Source organism: Myotis yumanensis, unplaced genomic scaffold (assembly GCF_028538775.1).
Source record: "Myotis yumanensis isolate MYYU_CA2020_CCGP unplaced genomic scaffold, mMyoYum1.0.hap1 SCAF_1, whole genome shotgun sequence".
NCBI lineage: Eukaryota > Metazoa > Chordata > Mammalia > Chiroptera > Vespertilionidae > Myotis > Myotis yumanensis.
In genome coordinates this window covers 145,912,901-145,937,376 of record NW_027223752.1, presented here as the reverse complement: position 1 = coordinate 145,937,376, position 24,476 = coordinate 145,912,901, and the positions used below count along the sequence as shown (strand labels likewise).

Here is a 24,476-nt window from a genome sequence, read left to right as displayed (position 1 = left end):
CATTATTGTGAAAGAGACACATTGACTGGTTGCCTCCAGCATGCACCCTGACCAGGGATGGGGATACAGCCTGCAACCAAGGTACATGACCTTGACTGGAATAGAACCCAGGACCCTTCAGTCAGAGGCCAACACTCTATTCACTGAGCAAAACCGGCTAGGGCTGGTTACTCTTTTTTTTAAAAAAAATCAATTTCTTTACTGAAATTCCCCATCTTTTTGTCTATTTTATTGATCTTTTCCTCTATTTTCTTTTTTAAAATTAATCTTTATTGTTGAGATTATTACAGATGTCCCTCTTCCTCCCCACCGCCCTATAGCTCCTGTCCACCCAGTTCTCACCACATCCCAGGCCCTCGCCACCCTATTGTCTGTGTCCACAGGTAATGCATACATGCATATAAGATCTTTGTCTAATCTCTTCCCGTACCACCCCCCACACCTCCTTCCCTCTGAAAATCGTCAGTCTGTTCCATTTCCATGTCCCTGATTCTATTCCATTCACCAATTTATTCTGTTCATCAGGTTTTTCATTCATTTGATTTTTAGATTCAATTATTGATAAATATGTGTTTGTTGTCACTTTGTTGTTCATATTTCTTTTTTAAAATACATTTTTATTGATTTCAGAGAGGAAGGGAGAGGGAGATAGAAACATCAATAATGAGAGAGAATCATTGATTGGCTACCTCCTGCATGCCACCCACCGGGGATCAAGCCCACAACCTGGGCATGTGCCCTTGACTGGAATTGAACCTCAGACCCTTCAGTCCCTAGGCTGACGCTCTCTCCCCTGAGCCCAACCAGCTAGGGCTGTTGTTCATATTTCTTATCTTTATCATTTTCTTCTTCCTCTTATTCTTAAAGAATACCCTTCAGTATTTCATATAATACTGGTTTGGTGGTGATGAATTCCTTTAGCTTTTGCTTGTCTGTGAAGTTCTTTGTCTCACCTTCAATTCTAAATGATAGCTTTGCTGGGTAGAGTAATCTTGGTTGTAGGTTCTTGCTATTCAACACTTTGAATATTTATTGCCACTTCCTTCTGGCCTGCATAGTTTTTGTTGAGAAATCAGCTGACAGTCATATGGGCACTGCCTAGTAGGTAACTAACTGTTTTTCTCTTGCTGCTTTTAAGATTCTCTCTTTGTCTTTTGCCCTTGGCATTTTAATTATGACGTGTCTTGATGTGGTCCTCTTTGGTTTCCTCTCGTTTGGGGTTCTCTGTGCTTCCTGGACTTGTAAGTCTATTTCTTTCACCAGGTAGGGGAACTTTTCTGTCATTATTTCTTCAAAGAGATTTTCAATATCTTGCTCTCTCTCTCTTCTTCTGGCAACCCCATAATTCCAATGTTGGTATGCTTGAAGTTGTCCCAGAGGCTCCTTACACTATCTTCATACATTTGGATCTGATTGGGTGTTTTTTGCTTCCTCGTATTTCAAATCATTGATTTGATTCTCGGGATCCTCTAGTCTACTGTTGAATCTCTGAATATTATTCTTTATTTCAATCAGTGTATGCTTAATTTCTGACTGCTCATTTTCCATTTCTTTTTTTTTTTTTTTTTTTGGCATTCTCACTAACATCCTTGAAAGTCTCACAAGTTCTTCAGAGGTTTCTAGAAGATTCTGAGTAGCCTTATAACTGTGGTTTTGAACTATATATCCAATACTTTGCTTTCTTCCATTTCTTTATTTGTGACATGTTTCTTTGTCTCCACATTTTGGCTGCTTCCCTATGTTTGTTTGTATGTATTGAGTAGCTGCTAAGTCTCCTTGAGTTGACAGAGTAGCCTTGAGTATTAGGTGTCCTATTGGGCCAAGTGGCTCAGCCTCCCCAATCACCTGAGGCGGACACTCTTTGATGCACCCCTTTGTGGGCTGTGTGCACAGTTTTGTTGTTGAGCATTGATTGCTGTTGGTGTCACTGGGAAAAATTGACCTCCAGCCAATTGGTTGTGGGGACCAGCTGCAATTACAGTGGGAGAGCTGCTGTGCAGGAGACACCCTTATGGAGCAGGACTTGCTTCAGTGGGGCTTTGGTGCGCACTGAGTCTGCCCCTTGAGTGTGTCACTTACAGATGTGAAGAGTTGTAATCTGGTATGATCTCACACTGACCACTGGGTATACTGGCTCTTGGGTCTCCAAGGAGATGCAAAGTCAGCCACTGCCTGGGGCCAGCCAGCAGAAGCTACAGAGAGATCTGCATAATCCTCCTCTTTGTATTGGGTTTGGAAGTGTCCAGATGAGGCCAAGCTGTGAAGCAAGGTAGGGTGGTGCTGGTGCTGGTTCTTGGGCCTTTTATTGATAGGTTTTGTGCTCCCTGGCCCTGCTGCAGCTTGTTTGACAGATTTTTAGCCTGAGAAAGGATAGGCCATTCATATGCAAAAGCCATTGCACACAGCTTGGGTGGGGTTGTAAATTGGGTGGAGTGGGGTTTCAGGGAATCACCAGGGCAGAGCAAACAGAAATGGCTGCCACCAGGCAGGTCCCAGCATGGGAACAATGACTGCTGTGAGCACCTTCATCTGGAAGAAAGCCACCCCTGCGTTCCTGCCCTGATGCCAGACAGTCCAGTTTCTCCCTGTATATGTCTGGGTCCCCCCAGAGCCTTGCCCGGCACTGAAGCTTAGAGGATGCAGGAGCTTGTAAATTCAGTTCACGGTGTTGGCCTTTTAAGAGGAGCAGCTGGGTCTCCAGCAGCCTGTGTGACACTCAGCCCCAATCCGCACTGGTTTTTACAGTCTGCAGTTCTTACTGCCATAGGGACTTCTTTCCCCAGCCCTGAGCTGGAGGTCTGGTGTGGGGCTGGGACCCCTCGCTCCTCCAGGGGGTGGGGGTGGGCTCCACAGAGGTGATCTCCCTCTGGATTAAAAAAGCGACACACCTGGGTGCCGGACCAGCGCTTTCTGGGCCTCCGCACCTCCTACCAGTTTCAGTGTGCTTTCTTCTTTACCTCTCTAGTTGTAGTACTTCCATTCAGCCAGCTTTCCGGTGGTTCTGGATGGTAGTTGTTCTGTATTTTAGTTGTAATTTTGATGTGGTTGTGGGAGGCAGTGAGTACAGGCGTTTACCTATACCACCATCTTGATTCTCTCCTCTATTTTATATGTTTATTATAATGATATTAAAGTTCTTGTTTGTTACTCTACTTTCTTCTTTATTCATAGGATTCCATTTTTAGCATACACAGTAACTTACTGTATAATAACTTTATTGATACATAGTTTACATTCCACAAAATCACCTTTTTAAAATGTGGATTTGGTGTATTCAGAGGTGGGCAACCATTACCACTTTCTAAATCAGAACATTTTCATCAACCCAAAAAGGAACCTCATACCCATTAGCAGTTGCCTCCCATTCCGCTTCCTGTCAACAACTAACAACCACTAATTTGTTTTCTATTGCTAAGGATTTGCCTATTTTGGACATTTCATATAAGTGGAATCATAAAATATATGGCCTTTAGTGAGGTGAACGTGATAACCACTACACTACGGAAACCGCTTATGGCCTTTAGTGACTAGCTTCTTTCACTTGGCATGTTTTCAAGTTCATCTATGTTGTAGAATACATCAGTACTCTGCTTCTTTTGACTGCCAAATAATATTTTATTGTATGATTATACCATATTTTTATGCATTCTTTATTAGACATTTGAATTATTTCCACTTTTTGGCGACTATAAATAATTCTATTAACATTTGTGTACAAGTTTTAGTGTGAACATATGTTTTAAATTCTCTTGTGTATACACATAGGAAGAAATTACTGGGTCACATGATAATTCTTTTTACCATTTTGAGGAACTACCAAAATGTTTTCCAAAGTGGCTACACCATTTTACAATTCCACAATAAATGAGGGTTCCAATTTCTCTGTCCTTTTCAACATTTGTTGTCTGTCTTTTTGGCTTTAGTCAGCCTTGTAGCTCTGTAGTGGTACCTCATAGTGGTTTTGATCCATGAGTCACATACCAAAATCTCTTCTAAGAGCGCCTTGTGTGAGTGAATACTGTAATTTTTTCTTCCTACTAGCTTGCCAAAGGTTGTCCAGCATACACTTGGCTTCCTCTACAGAGCATGATTTCTAGATAGTGAATCTCCTAATTTTAGCATTATTTGCAATATAGACAGACTGAGAATTTCTTAAAGTTTTAATATATAAGTTTGCTTCAATATATTATAATCATTATTTTTATGCTTAATTTCTCCAATCTTAAGTTAATTGTAGCCCTTTAAAATTAACAACTTTATGGTGTGTGTTTTAGATAATTTTTTATGATTCCCTTAACAATAAAATGCTCCAGGCTCATCTTGTATATTTATTGCTTTAGTTCTAGAAAGAGCCATTTCTGAAAGATGCCCTGATTCATTTTAGGGAGAAATGTTTTAAAACCATAGCCTGGGTCCTCGGGTGGCTCATTGAAATGGTGTTGCCATTGCTTCAGTGTCTCTCAAAGCTGGAAAATACGTAATTTTAAAAATAAAAGAAGAAATCTGTTCATACTCATATTTTGAAATTTTTACTCTTATTTCTTTGCTCTAACACTGAAAATTTTAGTTCCTAACTACATGAACATCATACTGATTTGCTTTATCCTATGATATCTATATATTCTAATTTTACTGTTGCTTTTTTTTTTCAGTTTTCATGTCCTTAAGAATGAGATGTTTACTAGGCACACATTGTACCGTCAGTTTGCAGTGGTTGCTGATACATCCTTTAATTATGTTGTAAGTACATATGATGTTTAGATGTTATGTTTTTTTGGTATCTGTATGTGTCTTTCTGTTCTTATTTAACATTTATTGAACCCCTGCCCTTACAGGCTTGGAGATAGTACCTGAAAGTCATTCTTCTGGATACTAAGGGCATAAGACGAGGGCCTAAATCCAAATAGCTCAGATGTGTAAATAAATTGTTACAATGTGATATAGTTAAGCTATAATAGAGTAAAGTGAAAATTTCAGAAGAGTGATGACTCATTCTAGTGAAGAAGTAACTCAGTCTGACCATTTGTGGGCATGGAAGACTGTTGGGAAATATCAAAGCTCAAGATCCAAGCAGTCAGTCATTTCCAAAGGGAAAAAGGAGATTAAGGAATTTGTCCCTAGTACCATAGAATTCATTTTTATACTAAAAGTCACTTGTAAATAAAACCCAATTCTAGCATAGACTAATTTTTAACCTGTTACCTTAATGATTTCATTTGAGGATTGTAATTATAAAGGTAAATGATGCCAAGTACAGAAATATTTTTAATAAATTTCAAATAGTAACTAAATTAACATGCTATAAATACTGTGATATAAAGTTTTCTGGGGACAAGTAAAGTTTCTGTGAAAGGACAAAAAACATATAAAATATGATCTCTTGCTTCTAGAGACTTACAATCTAAAATCACTATCTTTTAAAATTTTTCAACTTTTTTTCATTTTAAGACTATTTTCTAAACTTATGAGGTTGCAAGAGATCAAAGAACTTAGAGCCATTGGCAAGGTAACATTGAAGTAATTTGAGTTTTTTAATTTTTAAATTACAGTTGACACAATATATTAGTTCAAGGTGCACAATCCCATGATTAGACATTTATATAACTTACAAAGTAATCAACACACCTTGTACCCATCTGACACCATATGTAGTTATTAAAGTATTTTTTACTATATTCCCTATGCTGTACTTTATATCCCCATGATTATTCTGTAACTTTCAATTTGTACTTCTTAATCCCTTCACCTTTTTCACCCATTCCCACAAACCCTCTCTCATCAGGCAACCATTTGTCAAAATGTTCTCTGTATCTATGAGACTGTTTTTGTTCTGCTTATTTATTTTGTTTTTTAGATTCCATATATAAGTGAAATCATCTGACTTTATCTTTCTCTGTCTGACTTATTTCACTAAGCATAATACCTTTAGGTCCATCTATATTGTTACAGATAGCAAGATGTCATTCTTTCTTATGCTGAGTAATGTTCAATTGTATATATGCACTGAAAACTTCTTCTTTATCCCTTCATTTATTGATAGAAACTTAGGTTGCTTCCATATCTTAGCTATCTATCTATACTAATAAAAGGGTAATATGCTAATCAGACCAGGAGACCTTCCAGGAGACCTTCTGGACGTCCTTCTGTACAAAGTGATGGTGGCGGGGCTGAGTTAGAGGCGCTTAGGGGTGATCAGGCCAGTGTGGGGGGCACTTAGGGGGGGCAGGCTGGTGGGAGGGCAGTTGGGGGCAATCAGTCCAGCGGGGGGGGGGGGGGCAGTTAGGGGTGATCAGGTTGGAAGGCTGGGCACTTGGGGTTGATCAGGCTGGCAGCAGAGTGGTTAGGGGCAATCAGGAAGGCAGGCAGGGAAGCGGTTAGGAGCCAGCAGTCCTGGATTGCAAGAGGTATGACCGACTGCTGGTTTAGGCTTGATCCCACAGGGACAGACAACCCCTGAGGGGTCCCAGATTGGAAAGGGTGCAAGCTGGGCTGAGGAACATTCTCTCCCCCATGCATGAATCTTGTGCACAGGGCCACTAGTATATATAAAAGCCTAAGTGACTGAATGACCAAATGACTAGTCACTGTGACTCGCACTGACCACCAGGGGGCCGACGCTCAATTCAGGAGCTGCCCCCTGGTGGTCAGTGTGCTCCCACAGTAGAAGCGCCACTCAGCTGACCAACCCATCCCAGAAGCCCACCAGCCCAGTGGCAACTACTCACTCCCTCAGTAGCCCCACAGGTTCAGTTTCCCGAGAGTGGCCCGGGCACTGATGGACCAGCGCCACCGGCATGATCCCAAGAGCGCCACCGGCTTCGGGTACTTCGGCAGCTTGCCCTCCCTGGACGCTTCACACGGAGGAAGTGTTGTAAAAGCGGCTGCCAGGTGGCTCCTGAGAACCAACACAAATGTCAGCAGACCGAGTCCGGATCCTTGGCCAGCAAGGGCATCCCACCGCCTGGATAGAGGGCCAGTCACGTCCCAGCTCCCCCCACCACCCTCGAGACAGGTGCTAGACACTGGGCTCACAGATGGCCAGTGCTGCTGCAGTGGTGCGAGCCCACGGCAGGCACAGCGGGGCCAGGAAGAGCCGGAGCAGCAGGCAGGAGTGGCAGGCGACGACGTTGGACAGCAGGATTCAGCTCAATCCCCACAGGCCACCCCGAGGGACCCCACCCGTGCATGAATTCATGCACTAGGCCTCTAGTTATAAATAATTCTGCAATAAACATGTACGTGTATATATCTTTTCTTTTTAGTGTTTTAGGTTTATTCAGATAAATACTCCAAAAGTGGAGTTGCTGGGTCCTTCTTCACCTTTTCTAAAAAATTTGCTTTTTATTTCAGAAAGGAAGGGGGGAGAAAGAGAGAGAGAGAGAGAGAGAGAGAGAGAGAGAGAGAGAAATGGTGACAGAGAATCATTGATTGACTGCCTCCTGCATGCCCCACATTGGGGATCAAGCCCGCAACTTGGGAATATGCCCTGACAAGGAATCGAACTATGACCTCCTAGTTCATAGGTCAATGTGCAACCACTGAGCTACATTGGCGGGGCCTTATTCATCTTTTGTTATAGCCTTTGTTTTAAAGTCAATTTGTCTGGTGCAAAAATTTCTACCCAACCTTTTTTTTTTTTGCTACCTCACCTTTTTTGTTTATTTGATTCTATATTCAGGAAATATCTTCTTTCATTATTTCACTTTCAGTCTGTGTGGTCTCTTAATCTGAAGTAAGTCTCCTTGTAGACAGCATATGTAAGGGTCTTGTTTTATTTTTTATTCAGTCACTGAATGTCTTTGATTGCAGCATTTAATCATTTACATTTAAAGTAATTGTTGAAAGATATGTATTTATTGCCATTTTATTATTCATATATTTGATTTCTTCTTTTTTTTAACACCTTATTATTGAGAGTATTAAGGACACTCCCATTCCCCCCCCACCCCATTGCCTCCCTCCACCCAGTTCGCACCCTGTCTCAGGCCTTCACCACTCTATTGTCTGTCCATAGGTAATGCATATCTATAATAATAAAAGAATAATATGCCAATCGACCAAACAACCTTCTAGATGACCACGCTATGACATCCACTGATGCCAGGCCAGCCAAGGCTGGTGCGATGTGATTGGTCAGGGGCCCGGTCATCGCCCCATGATCGCCCTGCAGAGGGAGGCCCAGGCCACCAGCAGGCAGGGCGATCAATTGGGGTGCTCCATAATCACCCCAAAGAAGGAAGCCCAGGCTACCAACCAGGGGGTTGAGGCAGGTGGGCGGGGCCTCCCTCTGTGGGGGTGATTCATCGAGGAGCCCCAGCTAGGTGGGCAGGACCTACCTCTTTGGGATGATCTCTCAAGGATCCCCAGTTAGGTGGGCAGGGCCTACCTCATTGGGGCAATCAATCGCGGGGCCCCCAGACTGTGAAAGGGCACACTCCGGGCTGAGGGATGCTCCCGAGTGCATGAATTTCATGCATCAGGCCTCTAGTCCCATATAATAAAAGCCTAATTGACTACTTGCAAATTGACCAGTTGGTGGAATGACCGATTGGTGGGGAACAGGGCCAGCGAGTGGGTGGTGTCAGGCCAGTCAAGGCAGGTGCCAGCAGGCAGAGGTAGGGTACAGGGATTGGGGAGCGAGGCTGGCTGATCATCAGCTGTCTCCAGGCCCCAATAAACCCACTGGTCACCTTTCACAGAGGGAGGCCACTGGGGCATCAGCAGGGCAATGGGGGGGCAGGGCCAGAGCTGCCCACTGGTGATTAGTGCGCTCCCTCAGGGGGAGTGCTGCTCAGTTACAAGGCAGGCTGATGACTGGCAAGCACAGCAGTTGTGGTGGGAGCCTCTCCCATACCCACAGTAGCGCTAAGGTTGTCTGACTGCTGTCAGACATCCCCCAAGGGCTCCCGGACTGTGAGAGGGCACAGGCAAACCTGAGGGACCCCACCAAGTGCATGAATTTTCATGCACCGAGCCTCTAGTCTCTATATATAAAAACCTAAGCAACCTAACAACCGGTCGACTGGTCACTATGATGTGCACTCATCACCAGGGGGCAGATGCTCAACACAGGAGTTGCCTCCTGGTGGTCAATGTGCTCCCACAGCCAACCTCCTGTGGCAGCCAACATCCCGTGGCCCCTCCCTGAGATGGCTGACCCCGATCAGCCCAGATCAGAGCAGGCCAGCTGGCCAACCTCCCGCAGTCTCTCCCCTGGGCCTGCCGGGGTGGGGCCCAGGCCAAGGGACCTCACCTGTGCACGAATTTGTGCACCAGGCCTCTAGTATGCATATAAGATCTTTGCTTAATCTCTTCCCACACCCCACCACTTCAAGATTTATCAATCTGTTCCACGTTTCCATGTCTCTGTTCTATTGTATTCATTAGCTTGTGTTAATTAGACTTCTTATTCATTTATTTTGATTTTTAGATTCAATTGTTGATATGTATTTTTGCCATTTTATTCACATTTTGATTCTTTTTTTTCTTCTTCTTCTTCTTCTTAAAGAAGACGCTTTAACATTTCACAAAATACTGTTTTGGTGGTGATGAACTCCTTTAGTTTTTTTTTGTTTTGTTTTGGTTTATTTTGTCTGTGAAACTTTTTCTGACTTACAATTCTAAATGATGGCTTTCCTAAGTAGAGTAATCTTGGTTTTAGGTCTTTGCTTTCCATCACTTCAAATATTTCTGGTCACTTCCTTCTGGACTACAAAGTTTCTGTTGAGAAATCAGCTGACAGTCTTATGGGAGCTTCCTTGCAGGTAACTAACTGCTTTTCTCTTGCTGCTTTTAAGATTCCCTCTTTGTCTTTAACCTTTGGTATTTTAATTATGCTGTGTATTGCTATGAGCCTCTTTGGGTTCATCTTGTTGGGACTCTCTGCACTTCCTGAACTTGTTTGTGTATTTGTTTTACTAAGTAAAGGGAGTTTTCTGTCATTATTTTTTCAAATAGGTTTTCAATTTCTTGCTCCCTTTCTTTTCCTTGCAGCACCCCTATTATGTGAATGTTGGTATGCTTAAAGTGGTACTAGAGGCTCCTTACACTGTCTTCATATTTTTGGATTCTTTTTCCTTTTTGCTCTTCTGATTGGGCATTTTTTTGTTTTGTTTTGTTTTGTTTTGTTTTGTTTTTTGTTTTGTTTTGTTTTGTTTTGTTTTGCTTCCTCATAGTCCAAATCACTGATTTGTCAGTGTTTTCTCTACTCCTGTTGATCCCTGTAAATTAGTCTTCATTTCAGTTATTGTATCAATCATTTCTAACTAGTCCTCTTTTATATTGTTGACTAGAGGCCCGGTGCACAAAAATTTGTGCACTCGGGGGGAGAGGGGGGTCCCTCAGCCCATCCTGTGCCCTCTCGCAGTCTGGGACCCCTCGGGAGATAACGACCTGCTGGCTTAGGCCTGCTCCCAGGTGGCAGAGGGCAGGCCCAATCCCTAGGTGCAGCCCCTGGTTGGGCTCAGAGCAGGGCTGATTGGGGAGTTGGGGCGCCGCCCCCTGTCATGCACAGAGCAGGGCGGATCGGGAGGTTGCAATGCCACCCTCAGTCACGCTCAGGGTAGGGCCGATTGGGGGGTTGGGGCACCGCCCTCTGTCACACTCAAGGCAGGGTTGATGAGGAGGTTGTGGCGCCACCCCCTATCACACACACAGCAGGGCCGATTAGGGGGTTGGGACGTTGCCCCCTGTCACTCACAGAGCAGGGCCCATCAGGGGGGTTGGGGCTCCGTACCCTGTCACGCACAGACCAGGGTCGATCAGGGGGTTGGGGAGCTCCCCCCGTCACACACAGAGCAGGGCCCATCAGGGGGTTGGGGAGCTCCCCCCTGTCACGCACAGAGCAGGGCCAATTAGGGGGTTGGGGCGCTGCCCCCTGTCATTCACAGAGCAGGGCCCATCAGGGGGGTTGGGGCTCTGTATCCTGTCACGCACAAAGCAGGATCGATCAGGGGGTTGGGGAGCTCCCCCCTGTCATGCACAGAGCAGGGCCCATCAGGGGGGTTGGGGCTCTGTACCCTGTCACGCACAAAGCAGGGTCGATCAGGGGTTTGGGGAGCTCCACCCTGTCACGCACAGAGCAGGGCTGATCAGTGGGTTGAGGAGCTCCCCCCTGTCACTTACAGAGTAGGGTCAATAGGGGAGTTGGGGCACCGCCACCTGTCACACACAGAGCAGGGCAGATCAGGGGGTTGGGGTGCCACACCCTGTCACACTCAGGGCAGGGCCAATGGGGAGGTTATGGCTTTACTCCATCACACACAGATCAGGGCCCATGGGGGGGGGCACTGCACCCTGTCACACACAGAGCAGGGCCAATCAGGGGGTTGGGGCACCGCCACTGTCACACTCGGGGCAGGGCCGATGGGGAGGTTATGGCTCTACCCTGTCATACACACAGCAGGGCCCGTGGAGGGGGGTTGGGGCGCCTCACCCTATCACACACATAGCTGCAGGGCGATCAGGGGGTTGGGGAGCTCCCCCCTATCAGGCACAGAGCAGGGCTGATCAGGGGGTTGGGGTGCCTTCCCCTGTCACGAACAGAGCAGGGTGGATAGGGAGGTTGTGGCCCCGCCCCCTGTCACACACAGAGCTGCAGGGCGATCAGGGGGTTTGGGCACTGCCCCCTGTCACACTGATCCCAGTGCCGGGAGGCCTCGCTGCTCCACTGATCCTGGTGCTGGGAGGCATATTACCCTTTTACTATATAGGATAGAGGCCTGGTGCACAGGTGGGGGCCGGCTGGTTTGCCCTGAAGGGTGTTCTGAATCAGGGTGGGGGTCCCCACTGGGGTGCCTGGCCAGCCTGGATGAGGGGCTGATGGCTGTTTGCAGCTGGTCACACCCCCTTCAGGGTGGGGGTCCCCACTGGGGTGCCTGGCCAGTCTGGGTGAGGGGCTGAGGACTGTTTTCAGGCTGGCAGGTGACTGAAGCTCCCAACTGCTCCTTTTTTTCTTTTTTTGTTTATTCTGGGCCAGCTTTAACTCTGAGGCTTGGCTCCAGCTCTGAGGCCTCGGCTGCTGAAAGCAGGTATCTGGTTTGTTTGGGTTCTATAATCGAAACACTGTTTCAACTCCAGCTCTGAGATCCCGGCTGGCTGAAAGCAGGTTTCTGGGGTTTTGTTTAGCCTCTATATTTGTAACAATGTTTCAAACTGCAAGCTCAGAGGCCAGCAGCGGCAGGCGGGGAACGTTGGAGTCTTCCGTCATTGAAGCAAGCAAGCCTCCTGTTAGCCTCAAGCTGCCTGGCTGCCTGCCGCCATCTTGGCTGGCAGTTAATTTGCATATCGCCCTGATTAGCCAATGGGAAGGGTAGCTGAGGTATGGCTAATTACCATGTTTCTCTTTTATTAGTGTAGATGTTCTCACTAGGTTCCTTAAAATTCTCATTAAGTTCCTTGAGCATATTTATACCCACTGTTTTGAACTCAGTATCTGGTATTTTGCTTGTTGCCATTTCTTTAGTTCTTTTTCTGGAGATTTCTTTTGTTTCTTTTTTGTTTGTTGTCTTGTTTGTTTGTTTGTTTGTTTGTTTTTCATTTGTGACATATTTCTTTGTCTGCATATTGGCTGCTTCCCTGTGTTTGCTTCTATTTACTAAATAGAGCTGCTATGTCTCCTGGAATTAGTAGAGTGACCTTATGTAGTAGATGTCCTGTAGGGCCCAGTGGCTCAGACTCTCCCATTACCTGACCTGGGAACTCTAGGTATGCCCCTGTGTGGGCTGTGTGCCCTATCCTATGGTAATTGAGCCTTGATTGATGTTGGCATCACTGGGAGAGACAGGCCAATCAGCTGTGCAGACCTGCTGCAATTACAGAAGAAGAGCTGCTGTGTTAGAGACACCCCTGTGCAGCAGGACTTGCTTCAATGGGGCTTTAATGCTCACTAAGTATTCCCTTTGAGTTTGTCACTTGTGGATGTGGTAGGGTTGTAATCTGGTATTGTCTGAAGCTGACTGCCAGATGTACTGGCTCTGGGGCCTCCCTGGAGGTGCAAAGTCAGCTATTGCTTATGCTCTGCCTGAAGCCACCCTGCACAAGTTACAGAATGATCTGCAGATGGCTGCTACTTTTGTTGGGTTTGGAGGTGCCCAGGAGAGGCAAAGTTGTGAATCAACACAAGCTGCTGCTAGTGCTGGACCTGGGACCAGTTAACAAGAAGTATGGACACCCTGAAGCCAGCTTCTCCTTTTCTAAGAGATTTTAGGAGAGTCTGAAGCCTAACCCAGGACAGGCCATTCATATGGAAAAGACACTGCAAACAGCTCAGGCAGGGCTGAAGATTGAGTGGGATAGGGTTTCTTGGAGTCACCAGGAAGGGTGAAAAGTGTGGGCCAGGTTGATGGAGTCTCAGATATGGTGACTGCTTGTCAACTCTCTGGTGGGGAGGTCTCAGCAAAGGAACAATGGCCTCTGTCAGCACTTTTTCTGGGAGAAAGCTGTCCCCCATTTTTGCTCTGATGCCAGAAAATTTAGTCCCTCCCTGTATGTCCTTGGATTCTTTCAAGCTGCTGTCCCCCTCTGGAGCTCAGAGGGAGTGAGTCCAAGTAAGTCCATGCACCAGCCCTTTAAGAGTAATTGCCTGGGACTTCAGCAACCTTCTGTACCACAATCCCTTCTGGTTTATACAGGCTGAAGTTATGAGAACTTGTCTTCCCAGCACTGGAACCCTGGGCTGGGGGTCTGGCAAGGGTGGGACCCTTTGCTCCTCACAGGAGCCTCCAAAATCAAGATATTTCTCCTGATTTAAAAAAAAAAGTCACACATGGGTGTCAGACCAGTTTATTCCACACACCTGGCCCTCCTACTAGTCTCAATGTGGCTTCTTCTGTAATTCTGAAGTTGCCAGATTTCAGGTGGTTCTGAATGATAGTTTTTATTTGATTTAGTTGTAATTTTTATGTGGTTGTGGGAGGATGTGGGTACTGCATTTTCCTACACTGCCATTTTCCCCCTTCTTTTTTTTTTTTTTTTTTTTTTTTTTTTTTTTTTACCTTTTGAGATTTTATTTGGAATTCCATTGAATCTACAGATCAACCATGGCAATTCACATCTTTACAATGTTAAACTTAATATGTGAACAGAACACATCTCATCGTTTACTTAGATGTTCTTTAATTTAGTAACATTTTTGTAGAGTTTTTGTAGAGTTTTCATTAGATTTATTCCAAGCTGCTAGGTGTTTTTTATTCCCCCTTCTTGTTCTTCTTTTTATTCTTGTTCTTATTCTTTAAAAGAAAAAGAAAAAACTTTAACATTTCTTTTAATACTGGTTTGATAGTGATGAATTCACATTATCTTTTTCTTGCCTGGGAAGCTTGTTATCTGTCCTTTGAGTCTGAATGATAGTTTTACTGGGTAGATTAATCTTGGTTATAGGTCCTTACTTTTCATCACTTTGAATACTTCTTGCCAATCCCTTTTTACCTGTGAAGTTTCTGATGAGAAATCAGCTGACAGTCTTATTGGAGTGCCCTGGTAGGTAACTAATGGCTTTTCTCTTGCTAGTTTTAAGATTCTCTCTTTATCTTTAACCTTTGGCATTTTAATTATGATGTGCCTTGGTGGGGTCTCTTTGGGTTTGACTTGTTTGAGACTATCTGCCTTCCTAGACTTGTATGTATCTCTTTTACCAGGTTAGGGGAGTTTTTTGATATTATATTTTGAAATAGGTTTTCAATTTCTTGCTCTCTCTCTCTTCTCCTTTCAATATCCCCATGATGCAAATGTTGGTATGCTTGAAATTGTCCCAGAGGCTCCTTACACTATCCTCATTTTTTTGGGATCTTTTTTCTTTTTGCTCTTCTTATTGGATGTTTTCTGCTCCCTTATCTTCAAAATTGCTGATTTGATTCTATGCTTCATCTATACAACTGTTGATTTTCTGTAATTTTTTTTAATCCTCACCTGAGGATATTTTTCTATTGATTTTTAGAGAGAGTGGAAGAGAGAGGGAAAGACAGAGAGCAATATCAATGTGAGAGAAAAACATCGATTGGTTTCCTCCTGCAATTGCCCTGACCCAGGCCCGGGCTGGGGAGGATCTGCAACTGAGGTATGTGCCCTTGACTGGAATCAAATCCTGGACCCTTCAGTCTGAAGGCCAACACTCTATCCACTGATTTTAGCTGGCTAGGACTAATATATTTTTTATTTAAGTTACTGTATTCTTCATTTTGGACTGGTTCTTTTTTATGGTTTCTATCTCCTTTATTATGCTGTTGAAGTGCTCACTGAGATCATTGAGCATCCTTATAAGCATTGTTTTGAACTCTGTATCTGGTATTTTGCTTGCTGCCATTTCGTTCAGTTTTTTTTCTGGAGATTTCTCCTGTTCTTTCATTTGGAAACTGTTTCTTTGTCTCCTTATTTTTGGCTGCTTCCATGTGTTTGTTTCTATGTATTAGGTATAGCTGCTATGTCTCCCAGTCTTGGTAGAATGGCCTTATGTAGTAGATATTCTGTAGGCCCCAATGGCATAGCCTCCCACGTCACCTGATCTGGGTGCTCCACTTGCACACCCCTACCCCCCCACACACACACCCTATGTTGGCTGTGTGCACTCATTATAGATGAGTCCTGATTGCTGTTGGTACCTCACTGGTAGAAATTGATCCATAGGCAGATTGACTTAAGGACTGGCTTAGACTGTAGCAGAGAAGCTACTGTGCAAGAAATGATCCCAGGACTAGCTTCAGTGGAACTTTGGTGCCTGGCCATGTCTGCGCATTGAGTGTGTCGCTTATAGAGATGGTTGAGTTGTAACCTGGTATGATATGAAGCTGTTCACTTGATACACTACTGGCTCTGGGGCCTCCTGGGAGGTCCAGGCTAACCATTGCCTGTGCCTGGCCCTGGGCCATGGGTGTATAAGCTACAGAGCAATCTACAAATGGCTGCTACTTGTGTTGGACTTGGAAGTGCCCAAGAGAGGCCAAGCTATAAACTGAGGCTGGCTCCCTCTACTGACAGACCTGGGGCCACTTAGCAAGAGATACGAGGTATGCAGAGGCTAGATACTGCTTATTTAAGAGATTTTTGGAAAATCCAAAGAATGAGCCAATAAATTGCATTTGTATGGAAAGGCCAAAGGAAGTAGCTTGGATGGGCCCACAAGCTGGGTGGGGCCAGGTCTCAGTGAATCACCACAGCCAGACAAACAGTGTTAACCAGGTTAATGGAGACTCAGATATGTTGCCTGCTATGTGTGTGTGTGTGTGGGGGGGGGGGGGGGGGGGGGGGGAGGGGCGCTGCTCAAAAAGGAAACAATGGTCTCTACCAGAAATTCTTTCTAGAAGAAAACTGTTTTCCTGCCCTCATCCTGAAGTCAGAAAATTTAGTTCCTTCCTGTATATCCCTGGTGCCTTTTGAATTGCTGCCCAGTGCTGGAGCTCAGACAGAGTGAGTCCAAGTTCATACATGGGCCCTTTAAGAGGAACACCTGGGCCCTGGTTGGGTAGCTCAGTTGGTTAAGCATCATCCCAATACACCCAGGTTGTGGGTTTAATCCCTGGCTGAGGCACATATAAGAATTTACCAATGAATACATAAATAAGTGGAACAACAAATGATGCTGCTCTCTCTCTCTCAAAATCAATAAAATTAAGCAATTAAAAAATAATATAAAAGTTATAATTAAGAGAAACACTGTGGACTCCAGCAACCATCCATCTCACTCAGCTACCGTCCCTACTGGTTTTTACAGCTAGAAGTAATGAGGCCTTCTCTTCTCAGCACTGGAACCCATGGTTAGGGTGCCTGATGTGGGACTGCGATGCCTCCCTCCTCAGGGGGAACCTCTCTGCAGCCAAGATATCTCTCCCAATTTTTACCTGTTTTCTTTATATCCTACGTTATAGGGTTTCTGTTTGGCTAGATTTCAGGTGGTTTTGAATAATGGTTTTCTGTAGTTTAGTAGTAATTTCAATGTGGTTGTGTGAGTACGTTTACCTATGCCACCATTAATTCTAGGGTTGTTTGTTTGTCTGTTAGTTTGTTAATCCTCACCCAAGGATATTTTTCCATTGGTTTTTAGAGAGAGTGGAAGGGTCAGGGAGAGAAAGAGAGAAACATCAATGTGAGAGACAAATCTATTAGTTGCCTCCTGTACTTGTCCCAACCAGAGCTAGGGATCAAGCTTGCAATCAAGGTAATGCCCTTGACCAGGATTGAACCCAGAGCCCTTCAGTCTGCAAGCTGATGCTCTATCCACTGAGATAAATCAGCTAGGGCTAATTCTAGTTTTTAAATAAATTTATATAGTAATCTGAACCTTGCTAAAGATTTTAATAATCAATTCCCCTAAAATGTTCCAAAACTGGTCTATATAGATAGGAATATATATAGTCTCTTTCTTTTCCTTTTCTCACCTAACTTACGGTGGAATAATCCTCTGTTGGGGTCCAACCCCAACAGGTCCAGGGGTCCCCAAAGGTATGGACGGAGTCGGCGAAGAAGGAATGACACGGAGACAGCGTTCAGTTGATCAGCAGCCTAGCCAGGATCTCTAGCTAGGATATCCAGCCAAGTTCTGGTTAGGATCTCCAGCGAAGTTCTGGCAGTTTTCCAGCCAGATTCTCTTGCTAGGTTCTCCAGCCAAGTTCTAGCCAGGTTCTTCAGCCAGGTTCTGTCCAGGTCCTCCAGTCAGGTTCTGTAGCCATCTTCTCTCTATAGGTTCTCCATCCAGCTTCTCCAGGTTCTCCTGCCATATTCTGTGTAGGTTGTCCAGCCAAGTTCTGTAGCCAGGTTCTGGTCAGGATCTTTTGCCATGTTCTCTCCCTAGGTTCTGTCTCTAGGTTCTGTCTGTAGGTTCTGTGTCTAGGTTCTTCAGCCAGGTTCTCTTGCTAGGTTCTGTGTCTAGGTTCTGACTCTAGGTTCTGTGTGGGATCTCCAGCCAAGTACTGTCTCTAGGTTCTGTCTCTAGGTTCTGTGTAGGATCTGTCTCCTGTTGTCTTGTTACATCTGTATTTATACCAGTTGATTTTAATCCTGTCAATTTCTATTGCAAAGGTTAGGGCATTTCTTATCTCCATTCCAGGGAGTAAAGATTATGTAGCTTAAGCATGATTGTTTGTAGTTAAAGTGATTAACAACCTGCCTGGCACTTAGTTAAGGGGTTGTATCCCCTCCCTAACTTCAGGGAAAAATTCCTACCTGGGGAAACAACCTTTCTCGGAGAGGTGACCTTGGTTAAAACACATAGCACCAAGAAGGGGAGCAAACATATTAAGAACAGTATGCCATATACGCCAGGTCCCTTGAAACATGTGCTGTGCAGATGTTTCTTCCCTGCAGCGACTGTGTCAAGCAGCAAGGATGGACCGGCTCCCGGCAATCCTTATTTTAGATATTTAATCAGCTGGACAACAAAATATTGGATTACCAATGAGAATGTTATACTGCTCAAAATCAGGCTTCTTTTAGGATTATCTGGTAAATTTTCTCTAAATTTGAATTGCCTAAGCTTTATGAAACAGACTTCTAAAATCTAAAAATTATACCATAGGGATGTAAACTATAGCATAGAGAACATATTTAATAGTATTGGAATAACCATGCATGGTGCCAAGTGAGTACTAGAAATATCAGGGGAACACTTGGTAAAGTATATGATTATCTATTCTAACCACTATGCTCTACATGTGAAACTAGTACAAAATAATATTGAATGTAAAATATAATTGAAAAATATAAAGTCTCAAAATTATACCAGTCAAAGCACATTAATAGATCACATATTTCTTCTGAGAATCATCTTGACCCTGCCCTCAGATATTCATGCAATCTATCTTCCTAAGGAGGTGGGATGGTTCTCCATTGACTTTAGAATATGTCTATGTGTCACTGTTTAACTGGGGTTCCAGGCTCCTGACTCCTTACCTAGACATCCACACCATATGTAGGTGGTTGAGATATGCATCAGAGTAGATAGCAAATCTATATGTATCTATCTATACTAATAAAGGCTAATATGTTAATTAGACCAGATGTCTTATGGACATCCTTCTGGACAAAGCCATGGTGGTGGGGCCGAGGAAAAGTTGGTTAGGGGTGATCAGGCCAGCAGGGGAGAGCAGTTAGGGGGATCAGGCCTGTAGGGGAGAGCATTTAGGATATTCAGGCTAGCAGGGGAGAGCAGTTAGAGGGATCAGGCCAGCAGGGGAGTAGTTAGAGGCATCAGGCAGGCAGACAGAGTGGTTAGGGGTGATAGGCAAGCAAGCAGAGTAGTTAGGGATGAACAGCCAGGCAGGTGAGTGGTTAGGAGCCAGTGGTCCCAGATTGTGAAAGGGATGTCCCCCAAGGGGTCTCAGATTGGAGAGGGTGCAGGCCAGACTGAGGGACCACCTCTGTGCATGAATTTCATGCACAGAGCTTCTAGTATATTCTAATCTAATAAAACAGACACATTCAAATTGACAGCACCTCCACTACGCGCCCACACCATGCCCACCAGCCAATCAGAGTGACTATATGCAAATTAACCCAACCAGGATGGCGGCCGGCAGCCATGGAGCTGGAGCAAGCAGGAGGCTTGGTTGCCCCAGTGAAGGACGAAGCCAAGCTTCCCACCTGCCCTGGCCTGCCCCGAGCACCACTCAAGGCTACAAAGTTTCAATTATAGAAGATAAATAAATCCCAGATACCTGCTTCCAGCCAGCCTCCACTGGGAGCTTGGGTGACTGGGGGCCGTGGCCAGCCTGCAAAAAGCCATCAGCCCCTCACCCAGACTGGCCAGGCACCCCATCAGGACTCCCCACCCTGAAGGGGGTGTGACCAGACTGAAAATGGCCCTCAGCCCTTCACCCAGGCTGGCCAGGCATTCCAGCAGGGTCCCCCACCCTGAAGGGGGTGTGGCCAGTCTGAAAATGGCCCTCAGCCCCTCACCCAAGCTGGCCAGGCACCCAAGAGGAACCCCCACACTCATTCAGGACACCCTTCAGGGCAAATCAAACAGCCCCCACCCATGCACCAGGCCTTTATCCTATATAATATCCTATATAATAAAAGGGTAATATGCAAATTGACCCTAACAACAGAACAACTGGGAATGACTGGTCACTATGACACACACTGACCACCAGGGGGCAGATGCTCAATGCAGGAGCTTCCCCCTGGTGTTCACTGCATTACCACAGGGGGAGCTCTGCTCAGCCACAAGCCAGACTAATGGCTGCCAGTACAGTGGTGGTGGTGGGAGCCTCTCCTGCATCCTCAGCAGTACTAAGGACGTCCGACTGCAGCTTAGGCCTGCTCCCCGCTGGCTAGTGGACATCCCCCATGGGCTCCTGGGCTGCCAGAGGGATGTCTGACTGCCAGCTTAGGCCCAATCCCCTGGGAAGTGGGCCTAATCCAGCAGGTGGTCATACCCTGAAGGGTCCCAGACTGCGAGAGGGCACAGGCAGGGCTGAGGGACCCCCCTGAGTGCACAAATCTTTGTGCACTTGGCCTCTAGTCTACTTATATAAAAACTCTGGGTGGTGTGACATTACAACCGGTCTGGTGACCAAGCGGAAGGAAATCAGTCCTGCAGGGGTTGTCTTGGAAATGGCTGCACCCTCTCCTGAGCTGTTTCCTGGAGCTGTTTCTGGTGAGGGCGGGGTTTGAGGCAGGAACCCATCCTCGGAGCATGGAGGCATATCTTTATAAAGAGTGCCATGACAGCATGGCCAAGGGTGAACCTGAGTCGGGGCGGCTAAAAGGCTTAGAAAAGACAGACAAGAGAATGGAAGCCAGGTCTCGGCAGGATGCTGCTTCTCTGAGAAAGAGCGACCATGCCCACAGCTGTGTCTTTATTTTATAGCAGATGCCACGAGGCAAAGTAAGGGCATGACCAAGAAGTTTACAACATTCTCCTGGGTTTCAATCCTACTCAACTACATGCACCTGAACTCTATCAAGCCTACATCACTCAGGCACATGGGGCCATGTATTTGGACCATAGGTTCAAGCTTACAACTATAGCTGTTGGCTGTAATTGTTCTGAGAGGGCCATGCCCTCCAAGCTGGGACTTGCACGTGTCAATGAGAGGACTGTGCCCTCTCATCAGTCCAAGGCTTGAACCTGTCCAAAACACTGTAGACGCTCCCCACAATAAAGTTTTAATCTACTTATATAAAAACCCTGGGTGTAACATCATGTCCAGAAGCGCATCCAACAAGAAGGAAGTCAGTCCTGCAGTGGTCATCTTGGAAACGGCTGCGCCCTCCCCCAGCTGTTTCCTGGAGGGCGAGGTTCAGGCAGGAACCTGTCCTTGGAGAGGAGCATGGAAGTGAAATGATTTGTAATGGATCTATTATTGAAGCTTACTTTGGAAATACTATATCTATAGATCAGTGGTTCTCAACCTTGGTTGCACATTAGAATCACCTGGGAATCTTTTTAAAATCCTGATTTCTGGGCCTCATCCTCCGGAAATTCTGTTTCTTTGTTACTAATGTTATGGCCCCACCCCATAACAAAGAAACAATTTCCGGAGGATGAGGCCCAGGAATCAGGATTTAAAAAAGATTCCCAGGTGATTCTAATGTGCAGCCAAGGTTGAGAACTACTGCTATAGATAATATTAAAAATATATTTAAACATGCAATTCTTTGTCCAAAAAATGAGCATGTTCAAAAATTAAATGAATAAAATTAGGATATATTCCATGGGGATTTTCACACATATTTGAGTGATGATTCCATTGATTCCACAGATGATGCTGAAAAGGAAAATTTTTCCATGGAATTTCTTAATAGTATTACTCCTTTGGGAATGCCATGTCATAAATTAAAATTGAAAGTGGGTGCAATCATCATGCTATTGAGAAATCTCAATAGTGAATGGGTCTTTGTAATGGTACCAGATTTATTATCAAAAGATTTCATCCTAACATTATCGAAGCTGAAGTATTAACAGGATCTGCAGAGGGAGAGGTTGTTCTAATTCCAAGAATTAATTTGTCCCCATCTGACACTGGCCTCACATTTAAATTGATTCAACAATGGTTTCCCGCAATGCCAGGATTTGTGATGACTATTGATAAATCACAAGGACAAACTGTAGACAAAGTAGGCATATTCCTACCTGAACCCATTTTTGCACATGGACACTTATATGTTGCTTTCTCTGGAGTTTGAAGAGCATGTGATGTTACAGTAAAAGTTCTAAATACTTCATCACAAGGGAAATTAGACAAGCACTCTGAAAGTGTTTTCACTCTTAATGTGGTATACAGGGAGATATTAAAATAAGTTTAATCACTTTATCAGTCATTGTTTGCATCACTGTTTTTTTTATATCATGTTTTTGTTGTTTTCATATCATGTTTTTGTCATCTTTATATCATGCCTCTGTTGTTATATCCTTTTGTTACTATTTATTTATTAATAAATTTATATATTATTTTCATATACATTTTACTAATATCTTTTTATCTCTCACACTTCTATTATAGAGAAAGGGCAAATAGCAATATTAAAATATCTCCACTAATTAATTCCCTTTTTAAAAAATATATATATATGTTTTATTGATTTTTTACAGAGAGGAAGGGAGAGGGATAGAAAGTTAGAAACATTGATGAGAGAGAAACATCAATCAGCTACCTCCTGCACACTCCCCACTGGGGATGTGCCCGAAACCAAGGTACATGCCCTTGACCGGAATCGAAACTGGGACCCTTGAATCCACATGCTGATGCTCTATCCACTGAGCCAAACCAGTTAGGGCAATAAATTCCCTTTTAGTGTGCATGAATTTCATGCACCGGACTACTAGTATATATATAAAAGACAAGCAACCAAAACACCAGAACAACCGAAATGACCAGAATGACCCGGTCTCTATGACACGCACTGCGGCGGCCAACCGGCCTGATCAGGACCACTGTTACCCCTTCCAACCTCCCACGGCCCCTCCCCACAGCTGGTCCCACCCCCAATTGGCCTTTCCCCTTCCCCCAACGGGGGGGAAGAGTTGGAAGGACAACCTCCTGTGTCAGGCCCGGCCCCGATCGGCCTCAATTGGGGCAGGAGGCTGGACCCCACCCATGCACGAATTCATGCACCAGGCCTTTAGTATTTAAGAAAAATAAAGAAGAGAGGGATAGAGAGTGATGAGTGAGTTTGGGGTACACTAACATTTTCCCTTGGTTCCCTACACTTTAGTCACTCATCCACTCCACAGATATTTATTGAGTATAAATATGTACCAAGCGCCATGCTCTGTGTTGGGAACAAGGTAGTATACATGCAAATATAGTTCCTTCCTTTATAGACTATATATTCCTTGAGATCACTGCCTGGTCTGTCTTATAAATTGTTTTACCAACAGAGGTTAAAATAACCTACAGTGTAGAAAAGATAGACATTAATAAAGAAACATCAAACTTTAAATTACATATTTGAATAAATGCTATGGAAGAAAAGGTTTAGTATTTTCTTAATATTGGGCTATATTTTTATATAATAAAATACACAAATATAACATTTTGAAGACTTATGACCTGGATAGCCATCACTCAAATGAAAGCATAGAACATTTCAACCATCCCTAAAATCTCCTCATGTCCCTTTCCAGACAGTAGCTCACCCAGATTCTCATGCCAAACAAACATTGTTCTGTTTTCTATCACTACAGGTTGGTTTTGCCTGTTCTTAAAATGTATATATATAGCTATAATATACAGTGTGTATTCTTTTATATCTTTTTTTATTCATACAGTGCTTTTAAGATTCATCCATGCTATTGTGTGTTTCTTTGTAATGCTGAATAGTATTCTACTGAGTGAATAAACCAGGGGTCCTCAAGCTTTTTAAACAGGGGGCCAGTTCACTGTCCCTCAGACCATTGGAGGGCTGGACTATAGTTAAAAAAAAAAAAAACCCTATGAACAAATTCCTATGCACATTGCACATATCTTATTTTGAAGTAAAAAAACAAAACGGGAACAAATACAATATTTGTATTTGCATGTGGCCCGCGGGCCATAGTTTGAGGACTTCTGGAATAAACCATACTTAGTTTTTCCATTCTCTTCTTGATGGGCACCTGGGCTGTTTCCAGTAAATGGCTATTTTGGGGAGTAGGGGGAGTTTCTATAAACATTCTTGTACAAGTCATTTGGGGAAATATGTTTTTGTAACTCTCAGGCTGGGACATAAGAATGTGTATATTTATAAGAAATTGCAATATTCCAAAGTGATTGTACCATTTTACTCTCCCACCAGCAATGTTTGAGAGTTTCTTTTGCTCCACATTGGTACCAACTTGATATTGTCAGTTTTTAAATTTTAGCCATGCTAACATACTATCTCACTGAAGTTTTAACTTGTATTTCCCTGATAATTAATGTTGTTGGACATCTTTTCATGTGCTTATTGGCCATTCTTGGATATTCTTCTGTAAAGAGATTATTTAAGACTTTTAAAAAATTGTAGTAAAATGCACATAAAATAAAATTTGTCATCTTAACCATTTTTCAGTGTACAGTTCA

At 44.3% G+C, this 24,476-nt stretch overlaps 1 protein-coding gene across 1 annotated transcript in view; it reads left to right on the top strand.

The window, feature by feature from the left end:
- CUNH10orf67 (chromosome unknown C10orf67 homolog) overlaps positions 1-24,476 on the top strand; it is a 142,001-nt gene that overhangs the window by 91,812 nt on the left and 25,713 nt on the right. Inside the window, exon 15 of the mRNA XM_070427716.1 lies at positions 4,653-4,740. Within this exon, the coding sequence (XP_070283817.1) occupies positions 4,653-4,740 (88 nt within the window). The remainder of the gene's footprint in view (positions 1-4,652; positions 4,741-24,476) is intronic.